Source organism: Silene latifolia, chromosome X, assembly GCF_048544455.1.
Source record: "Silene latifolia isolate original U9 population chromosome X, ASM4854445v1, whole genome shotgun sequence".
NCBI classification, from domain to species: Eukaryota; Viridiplantae; Streptophyta; class Magnoliopsida; order Caryophyllales; family Caryophyllaceae; genus Silene; species Silene latifolia.
This window is the reverse complement of record NC_133537.1, coordinates 132,308,933-132,319,688: the sequence shown is the minus strand read 5'-3', so window position 1 is coordinate 132,319,688 and position 10,756 is coordinate 132,308,933. Positions and strand designations below refer to the sequence as shown.

The window sequence follows — 10,756 nt, the reverse complement described above, 5'->3', positions numbered from 1 at the left end:
CTTGCCAAATTGATACTAGAAATGGATAATAGGTAATGTTAGGAACATAACCATGTATTTACTTTGAATCTTCATCGAGTTTTGAGCCCTTGAGCGAATTTTGAGACGGTTTCACAGCTAGATCGTAAATTGCTTCGAAAATGGCCTTAGGATTGCCCGTTTGTGATGAAACTTGATATTTGGGACCCTTGGATGATGGGTAAACTTTCTACCATCTCGGAATTTTGGTTTGTGACAACTTTTTCAGGACACTTTTTAGGGCATAACCGCCATTACAGCGAAATGCTGCCGAATTTTCGACTCGAACCCGAGACTAGGCTTTGACTCGGACTTGACTTGACTCAATTCATCACATGAGTGATTGAATTGGTGGGAATATGGCCAAAGATGGCCAGAAATGGGGAATTCCGGGGCCTTGAAGGCTCGAAAACTTCTTAACAAAGGCTAGTCGTCATGGGACGCGGCCTGGATTTGCTTTAATGTTTGCAGGTGACGATGCTTCTACTTCTGGGAGAGATCCCATGGACATAGACGCCGCTGTTGTTGAGGAGGCTTTGGAGCAGGCCTTCACCGCTGCGGTGATGGCTGCTGCGGACGAGGTTCCCGAGGAGGAGGCTGCTGAGGAGGAGGAGATTCCGAGACGGGCCCACCTCGGCCGAGGAGGTCGTCAGCTGAGAGGTGCTCCTGCGTGGGCTGAGACCTGGGAGAGTAGGCACCTTGTGTGGGCTGCAGAGGGTCACTTGTCCTACAGGACGGTGAAGAGCTTGGTAAATAGGAATTCCCTAACTCATTACCTATCCTTTTCTATTTTTGTTCAAATTCCTTTCAAATTTGCTCAAAACTAAAGATAGCTTTATTTCGAATCATAATAGGAGGCCGGGAACATCCGGTCATTCTCGGGGTATACGACAGCGATGGAGCACTACGAGCGGCTGTCGGAGGAGGAGAGGGCCATGATCGAGCGTGGAGCGTTCGGTCCTCTGGTTCGTGTCCGAGGGATATCGTGAAGAGGAAGTTGCGGGCCAACCTTAGCTTGGTCCGCGCTTTCTTGGATCGATTTTGGGATACGACTTCCACGTTTCACCCGCCTTTTGGTGAGGTGGGAGTCACCTTGGAGGACTACGGCATGATTTACGTCCCGCGCGGGATCGAGGAGATGGTGTGGCCGGAGACGGCATGAGGGCGGATTCGGCCGAGGCGAGAGGTTGATCGGCCGAACTTGTCGCCGAAGGCTGTTGCGGTGCCGGGTTTGGTACCCAGTACCTATGTTCGAGACTACTTCGGGGAAGACCACAGCCGGTGGTGATCGATGGGAGGGAGACGGCTCCTCCTCCTTGTACAGCTGAGCAGAGGGCTCGTCTGTGGCTTTGGTGGTTCTTGTCTTCGATTTACCTCGGAGACAAGGGTGAGAGGCTGTCGACGAAGCTTCTCCCCTTTCTTTCTGACCTGAGTTCCCTAGGGCGTTGGGACTGGGTCACTGCTGGTTTTGCGGTCCTCATCCGCTTTATGAGGGCCATGGTTCGTCCGGAGTTGATGGAGAAGGGGACTTCTCCTGGCGCTGTCGGACCCGGGCTACTGTTGGAGGTATGAACCTTCCTTTAGACCAAAGTAAATTCCTTTCTTTTATCAAAGATCGAAAGATCGTCATTGACTATTCTGTTTTACAGGCGTGGGTGTACTCTTACTTTCCGGGCCTCGCGCCCAAGAGGACGGAGCCGTTGGAGAGGGCCTATCCCGTGGTGAGGGATTGGGTCATGTGCCGGACGAAGAGCAAGCGTTCTTCTCACAATGTCTACCGGCGGGATGTGAACGCTCTTCAGCTGAGCAGCGTGAGTATCCCATTTGTATTCATTCACACCTTCTTATACTTTGTTTTAAATTGATCATAGGAATGACCTTTGCCTTTATATTGTCGCAGTGGGTGCCCAGACCCTGGGCGGAGTACGCTGGAGCGCCTCCTTTTGTTGCTGAGGTCCTTCGACCTAGGAGCTCGAGTCGGCTGCTGTTGTGGACGTCGATGGGTCCTGTGTGGTATCTGGGCGAGCGGTTAGCTCGTCAGTGCTTTCGGGGCGCGTTGACGGTTCCCGTCGATCCTCCTAGGACGATGTTTAGGGAGCCTTCTGAGGCTGAGAGGGAGGCGGACTTGGCTGGCGCTAGTGGCGACGACCTTCTTCTCCCTGACGAGGATTACTCGGCGTTCCTTTACGGGAGGTTGGCGTATTGGCCGGTAGTGGTGAGTATCTTTTGTTTTCTTGTTGGATCTTGATTTTCGAGAATTGCGACGAAAGATCATCGATTAACGAGAGCCATTTGTCTTTGCAGGAGGTTGAGGCGGCGGGCATCGAGCCCCCAGAGTATCCCGAGACCCTTGAGTACACTGACGCTACTGGGAGGACGACGATCTCCGAGCTGCGTGACTTTGACGTGGCTGTGACGGATGCTGGCCTAGACGACTGGCAGCATCTGATTCGGAGGGTGAGTTCCTATTTTGCATAGTTTTCGTGTAAGAACACATTTGATTGAATTTGTTCAATTTTGCTGAGAATTACTTTTGAAATGCAGGTCGCGCCATCTCCGTTCGTGGCATTATGGAGGGTGGCCAACCGGCTGCGAGCTACCGCCATCGAGGCACTCGTCGGTGGTCGGGGTCGTCAGGTATGAACCTCATTTGTTTTTCCTTGATTTTTGGTTTTTCAGTTTTGTTTGGATTGATTGACATGAGCCAATTTATTATCGTCCATAGGCTGATCGTGAGCTGGAGCGAGAGTTGACCCAGTCTCGGGAGGAGACGGCTCGTTTGTCGAGGGAGCTCGAGTTTCGGGACGCCGAGATTGCCGCTCTTATGGCGAGGTTGCCGAGCCGAGGGTGCTTGCAGATGTCTGCGTGGTTTTGATTTTGAACATTTTTGGACTTGTTTTGGGGCGGAAGCCCCCAGTTTACTTGGATTTTGGACCTGTTTGGGGTGAAGCCCCCAGTTGTACATTTGCTTTTTTGTTGTATATATGACGGCCTGAGTGCCTTTTGCTGTTGGGTTGTGTTGGTTGTACCTGCAGGTTAGCTTTTGAACAGGTTTGGTAGACAACGGTTTATGCCGTCATGCTGCCGAAATTTACATAGAAAATCACGCAACACATACCTTTTATATACACATAGGGCCTTTAATTAGCGCAAAATGAGACTCGAAAGGACGTGAAAATGCAAAAATTTTGCCGGAAATGACCGGACGGTAGGGAGGGTTACCCCCGAAAAAAAAAAGAAAAAGAGAAATCTGTAAGTTAGAAAATGGAAAAAAATAGAAATTAAGAAAATGAAATGACTAAGTAAATGTTGAAATAAAAAAAGAATTAAAATGAAAACTAAATATAAAAGTGCGAGAAAAAATGGCGGAAAATGTCGATGTCGCCTCGAAATGTGCGTCCGCGGATTAAGGAAACCTGAAGCATGGTAAATTTCTCGGATTTACCAAAATAAAATCCCGTAGGAATAGGAAATTATTCGTTTATAGAATTAGGAAAGATCCAAACGCGAAATCACGAAGTGAGGTGAGGGGAAGAGCGCGATGAGTGCGTCCCTTTGAAGAGGCGCAGCAGGTGCCGCGCCTGTTCCCAAGCAGGTCGGTTCTGACGGATTTTTAGAAACAGCAATTAGTATAAATAGAAGCGTCGACGAAGCTTTAAATCATATAATTCTTCCGTCTCTCCTTCGTCGCCTCACATAAAAAACTCTCAATAAATTTTCAAGAGAAAATTATCATCATGAATACTTTGGAGATTCGCTTGAAGGAATGAACTAATGAGTTTTCGAACATTGAGAAGCACGATATGGGTGCTTATAACCTTGGGTCTTTATTGAGTTTGAAACTCATTAAGGTTGTAAGACCGTTCTTGGATGCTTGCCTTGATTATTAGGACCCAAATTATCATGTTTTTGCGTTCCCGTGAGGTGATATTTGTCCTTTTCCTAGAGGAAATTGCTTTGCTATTGGCGGGTGGGACCCTGAACATCTACCTGCCATCCCTTCTACTGCTCAAGGGTATAAGAGCAAGTTTAGAGATTTGCTTGGACTTACTAGACTGGAGGTGGATCGCTTAGTTACCCCGAAAGGCGTGAGGATGTTAGATTTTATAGACCGATTCATCAACAGGGCCGACCCTACTGTCTCTTATGTTGCTAGGAGGAGAGCATTTGGCTTCATTTTGCTGCATGTATATGTCTTCCAGGGACATGTTGATGAAGATTTGAGAGGCGATCCTCGTCTTAAGGGTCTTATTGAGCAAATGGAGTCTGCGCAGAGCCCGACTTGTCTATGCCTAGGGGAGATCATTTTGGGTTTGGATAATAGGAAATCCAACCGTGATCTGCCGTTCTTGGGAAGTCCCGTTATCCTACAGGTAAAAGACACCTTTCTTTCTCTTTTTTTTTTTTTTTTTTTTTTTTTTTTTTTTCTTTTTTTTTTTTTTTTTTTTTTTTTTTTTTTTTTTTTTTGTTTTTTTTTTTTTTTTTTTTTTTTTTTCCGGTGTCTAATACCTGTTTTGGTAGGTTTGGCTTATGGAACAGCTCCGATTGCTCGAGCCCCCTGTTCATGCACTTTCCTATCATGCCCGTATGATTTCGATGAGGACACGGGCCTGTACATGGTGGACTTCACCCGGGTCTGCGACTATTGGAAGAACAAGCTGAAGACTGATGATGGCCCGTTGATCAGGTGGGTCGTTCCGTGGTGGCACCTCAAGTCTGTCACTGGGGTGTCTTCTTTGGATCCTACTAGGTCCGTGCGCATTCCTGGATTGGAGTTTATGGTATGCATCTTCCCTGAGAGATTGATGAGACAAGTCGGGTTGAAGCAGATGATCCCTAGGCTTGACACCGTTCCACAGACTGCTATGGCACTTACCACAGAAAGCCGAAGAGAGTGGTCTATGAAATGGGCCCAAAGAAACATGTGGTTCTTGAACTTCTCCTCCAATGCCTTGTGGGTGTCGGACTCTTATCTAAGGTGGAGGAAGGCTGCAACTTCGGAAGAGCGCGAAAGACTGAGGAAGCGCGAGCCCGTTGACTACAAGGTGCGAGAGGGAGAGAAAGAGAAGGAGAAGCATCTGACAGAAGGAGAGGAAGAAGCCGGGTTCCAAGTCATTCATCCTTCGAAGAAATCGAAGACTACTCCTGTCGCAGAGGTGGTGGTTGGCAAGAATGGAAGAGTCAGGCCTCGAGAAAGACCGTTGGTGATTAGGTCTGAAGTGGTGCAAGAGCGCCCGGCTCGAGGTCGTGACAAGAAATATGACAAGAACGACAAGGGCAAGGGAAAGATGGAGGAATAGCCCAAGTCTTATTTATTATTTAATTATTATTATTATTGTTGTAATAAGGAGGGATTTTTAGAATCCTAGCCTAATCTATTTTTATTATTTGTCGTATTATTATTATTAGAAATTGAATGAAATAAAAAGGTTAAATGGTTATGAAACCGTTGTGATTTTCTTTAATTATTCTTGTCGAATTTCATATGCAATGCAAATGTCCTTCTATTTACATTTTAAATATAATGGTGGGTTGAATCCCGTGAAGGATTGCCTACGTATTCACTCAGAGAAAGCGAAATCAAACCCTTGCGCGTAGTTCGAGTAAATGTAAAAGAATAATTGTTCGAAGCAAGAGCTTGTAATGAACATAGAAAATAAGCATGAGCTTTTGCTCACTCGGGAGGTGCGAATTTAGTTTGTTTGATGATATGAGGATGACAAGTTTGCCAAGATGCAAGAGCATAGTGACATTCAAATGGGCCAGGGGCCGCTTATTTAGTGCCACAAGAGCGACACGTAGGTTTACGCGAGGCGCGTTTTTGTTCCTATTCTAGGCATAGTATTGTTTCAGTTGGTCGAGATTTGTGGGGTGTGAAAACTCATTCCCATCTAGGTCTGTGATTCTAACCACACCCCCTGGGAGTATTGATTTGACTAGATATGGTCCGGCCCAGTTAGGTTTGAATTTTCCCTTTGGGTCGACAGGTAAAAGAGCTCTGACCGATTTGAGAACTAAATCTCCTTCTTTGATGTTTCTTGGCCTAACCCTTTTGTTGAAAGCTCGTTTTATACGTGCTTGATATGTTTGGACATTATGTAAGGCACGAAGCCTACGTTCATCCAGGAGGATGAGTTCTTCGTATCTATCTTTCTTCCAATCGGCTTCCGGGATTTGACTTTCTAGCAGAATACGCAAGGATGGTATTTCTAGCTCGACTGGTTGTACGGCTTCCATGCCGTAAGTCAAATAGAAAGGAGTAGCCCCAGTGGGCGTCCTAACTGATGTACGATACCCCACAAAGCGATGGGTATTTTGCTTGGCCAATCTTTATAATTGCCAGTCATTTTCTTGAGGATTGTGACGACATTCTTGTTAGCCGCCTCTACCGCGCCGTTAGTCTGTGGTCGATAGGGCGAGGAGTGATGATGCTTGATCTTGTACTTGGCTAGCAATTGTTCGGCTTCGGCTTGGAAGTGGGACCCATTATCGCTAATGATTTCATGTGGGCAACCATATCGGCAGATGATGTTGTTTTGTATGAATTTGGCTACATTTTTGGCCGTAAGAGCAGTGTAGGAAGCCGCTTCTACCCACTTGGTGAAGTAGTCAATTGCCACTAGGATGAAACAAAGACCTTCATTCGGTGGGGTTATTTTCCCAATTATGTCAATTCCCCATGCGAGAGTGGCCAAGGAGATGTCATCGTATAGAGCAAACGAAGGAGGGACATGTTGTACGCGTTCGAAGATTTGACATTGTGGCAATGTCTCACATATTTGATGCAATCGGATTCCATTGTGGTCCAATAGTACCCTAGACGTGTGATTTTCTTTGCCATCATAGGTCCACTCATGTGAGGACCGCATTCTCCGTCGTGGACTTCTTCCATCACTTTTCGTGCCTGTGAATGATCAAGGCAACGTAGGACTACACCAAGAGGTGTTCTTTTGTACAATTCTCCTTGCATCAGGATGTATTGGGAAGCTAGTAGGCGTATAGCGCGTTGTCCCCTTTTGTCCATATCTCGGCGGATAGGTACCATTGAGCTTGAAATTCGGGATTGCTTGGAACCGGGGCTCTGTGCGATTTCTTCTTCATCGGTAATTTGATGGACATAAGCCAGCTCCGACCGTCGTTCGATACACAAAGGCATTTCCATCATGTAATCTGGCATGTTTATCAAAGATGCAAGTTTCGCAAGAGCGTCTGCAAATTGATTTTCTTCTCGAGGTAGGTGCAAGTAGGTTACGTGATCAAAGAATTGAGCGACTTGGTCTATTCTAGCCTGATAGGGTGCTAGGCTTTCACTTCGGATTTTCCAGGATCCCGTAACTTGGTTGATGATTAGTGACGAATCTCCGTGCACTCGGAGGTTTTTGATGCCTAAACTTACTGCCGCTTGTAGTCCAATTAGACAAGCCTCATACTCACTGCGGCGTTGTTCGTCACCTCAAGTCGCGTTTGACGGCGAATCGGTGTATGCTCACCTTCGGGAGAAATGAGCAACACTCCTATCCCAAATCCTCTTAGGTTTGATGCTCCATCAAAGTATAGGTCCCAGGAGTCTACATCTGTTTGAAGTATATCCTCGTCTGGAAATGACCAAGTATCTATGGTTTGTGCGTCGTTGATGGGATTTTCTGCGAAGAATTCGGCGACGGCGCGACCCTTTATAACTTTCAGTGGCACATATTTGAGGTCAAATTCTGAGAGCATCATGGTCCATCTTGCCAGGCGTCCGTTGAGGACGGGTTTCTCGAAGAGGTATTTGACTGGATCCATTTTGGAGAAAATCTTGACGGAGTAGCTAAGCATGTAGTGACGTAGCTTCTTCGTTGCCCACACAAGAGCGAGGCATGTCTTTTCGAGTTGTGAGTACTTGCACTCGTATTCCAAGAACTTCTTACTTAGATAGTAAATAGCTCTTTCTTCACTTCCTACGGTTTGAGCTAGCATGGCACCCATGGCGGTTTCGGTTACCGTGAGATACAAACCAAGAGGTTGATCTTGTTGTGGTGGCATGAGCACTGGTGGTTTAGCCAATATCTCCTTGATTCTGTCGAACGCCTTTTGACAATCGTCGTCCCACATGGTGTGGTCTGTTTTCTTGAGTTTCTTGAAGATAGGCTCGCAAATCATCGTAAGTTTCGATATGAATCGACTTATGTATTGCACTTTTCCCAGGAATCCTCTGACTTCCTTTTCTGTTTGAGGTTGTGGCATTTCGATCAGAGCTTTGATTTTGGAAGGATCTATTTCTATGCCTCGTTGGCTAACGACGTATCCTAGGAGTTTGCCAGATGTCACCCCAAATGTGCACTTTTGAGGGTTGAGTCTCATGTTGTACTTCCGTAGCCTTGCGAAGAACTTGCGAAGGTTCGCAATATGTCCCTCTCTTTCCTTGGATTTGACGATCATGTCATCTACATATACCTCGACTTCTTTATGCATCATGTCATGTAGGAGCGTAGTCGCGGTGCGTTGGTATGTAGCTCCGGCGTTGATCAATCCGAACGGCATTACTGTATAGCAATAGGTTCCCCATTGGGTGACGAACGCGGTCTTATGCATGTCTTCCATAGCCATTTTGATTTGGTTATAACCCGCATATCCATCCATGAAGGATAGTAATGCGTGGTCTGCAGTATTGTCCACTAATATGTCGATGTGGGGTAGAGGGAAGTCATCTTTTGGACTTGCTTTGTTTAAGTCCCTAAAGTCAACACAAATTCGGATTCTTCCATCCTTTTTGGGTACGGGTACTATGTTAGCTACCCAGTCAGAATACTTGGAAACTTTGATGAACCCGGCTTTGAATTGTTTGTCAACTTCTTCCTTAATCTTTAGAGCCCACTCTCTCATCTCATTCGTCAAGCTTCATTTCACGGGTTTGAAACCTGGCTTAATCGGAATCCTATGTTCGGCGATGTCCCTGTCGATCCCTGGCATGTCTTTGTAGGACCAAGCGAAAACGTCTTTGAATTCATTTAGGAGGTCTATGAGGTCGGCTCGTTCGGTAGAGCTCAAGGTAGTCCCTATCCTAAGTTCTTTGGGTTCTAGTTCGGTTCCTACATTGATGGGTTCGGTGTCCTCAATTACAGGTCCCCCTTCCCCTTCCTGTAGTATTTCTTTGGCTACGTAGGGAGGTATTTCGGTCAAGTCTGGTCTTGGTCATCCTCGGTATCATCATAAATGCAATGCACTCAAGATAACGCAAAGAGTAAGCAGAACCTGATTTATTCATATTGAGATTCGAGTAAAGTTGAAACAAAGAAGCCAACTGATCCATGGTCAGTGGCGGTAAAGGGACAGTAATTGGGGCATTTCCCGAACTACTGTGGCTACTTGAAAATAAGCTAGGAGAAACGAAGGGAGTGGGGATGACGACAGGAGTAGACTCTCTAATGACTTCTCTAGACTTTGACTCTGACTCCGACTCCGACTCTGATTCTGATTCGAACTCGTCGTCTTCTGGTTCTTCTTTGAACATCTCTCCTTCTCCAGTGGTGAGCTTGAAGAGTCTTCCTTGATTGTTGGTCCATTTGATTGATTTTCTCCACCCTTTCTGCTGCTTTGTGTCGATTTCTGTGATCAATGCGGTGGGGTTGAAGCGATCGTCTTGAAGTATTGTAGTAATGATCTCATCCTGCGCGGCCTTAACAAATCGGTCCTCTCCAAACAAAAGGCTAACAGCTTGTTCGTCTAAGCAAGGTGCTTGACGGGTTTTGACGGTAGGAACCGTTTCTGGAGGGATGAAGTAGCAATCGTGAAAGATCTCGATTCCGGCTAACTTCCTCTCGAGGTAGTGCCAAGGTTCGGGAAATCCATGAAAGAGTTCCGAACTTCCTTCTTGAACGAAGTATCCATTCAAGGTAGGGAGATATGGCCTCATTTGGACTCCTACATACTTGCGATTTTGGACTTGGGCAAGCATTTCGAGAACTTCTTCTGTTGTGGGTTTGTACCCTAGTCCAAGTGGTATTCTCGATGAGTTGCCTTTCTTGTATGGCGCGAAGGTGTTCTTCCGAGCCGGGTTCAAAGGCATTCCGGGGAAGTATCCCTGATTTTTGAGTATGTGGTTGACCACCAAGTTAGAGTGGGGATTATAGTATAAGGGTGCCAACTCACTTTCTATGACATTTACACTTTGGAAGCCCCCAAGTTCGTATATGGGATCCGCAAGGACTTGATTATTTGATTGCTTCTCGATTATGGCCTTGATGGGTGACGAAGTGATCGTCACAACTTTGCCATCTAGTGGGATCTTTATCTTTTGATGAAGGGTGGATGTTACCGCTTTGGAAGCATGAATCCAAGGCCTTCCCAGAAGTATGTTGAATGAAGCTTCGATGTCCACTATTTGGAAGTTAACCTTTCGTTCGATTGGTCCCGTTGCTATGGTTAGGTTAGCAAGTCCAACCACCTTTAAGTCGTGGTACCGTCATATGCACGTACACCTTGATTTGTAGGGGTCCAGTCCGACTCTTTCATGCCCAGTTTGTATGCCGTTTTGAGGGGTATGACGTTGACCGCGGAGCCATCATCTACCAAGGTCATTGGCACATTTTTCTTTAGACAGATGACAGTGATGTATAGAGCAAGGTTGTGACTAGCGCCAAAAGGTGGCAAGTCTTCGTCTGAGAAAGTAATAGGATTACTTAGCTTGGGTGATTCTTGGAAGACCAAGTTGACTACATCTTCAGGAGTAGAGTTATGCGCTACATTCAATTTGGCC

General features: G+C 46.3%; 1 protein-coding gene across 1 annotated transcript; it reads left to right on the top strand.

The window, feature by feature from the left end:
• The first annotated feature begins 1,305 nt into the window (after positions 1-1,305).
• On the top strand, positions 1,306-2,496 carry LOC141618362 (uncharacterized). Its single transcript, XM_074435463.1, has 4 exons — positions 1,306-1,584; positions 1,668-1,829; positions 1,919-2,233; positions 2,323-2,496. Exons 1-4 carry the CDS (start codon positions 1,507-1,509, stop codon positions 2,494-2,496), a joined length of 729 nt encoding a protein of 242 aa, XP_074291564.1. The 5' UTR covers positions 1,306-1,506.
• Positions 2,497-10,756: the final 8,260 nt, after the last annotated feature.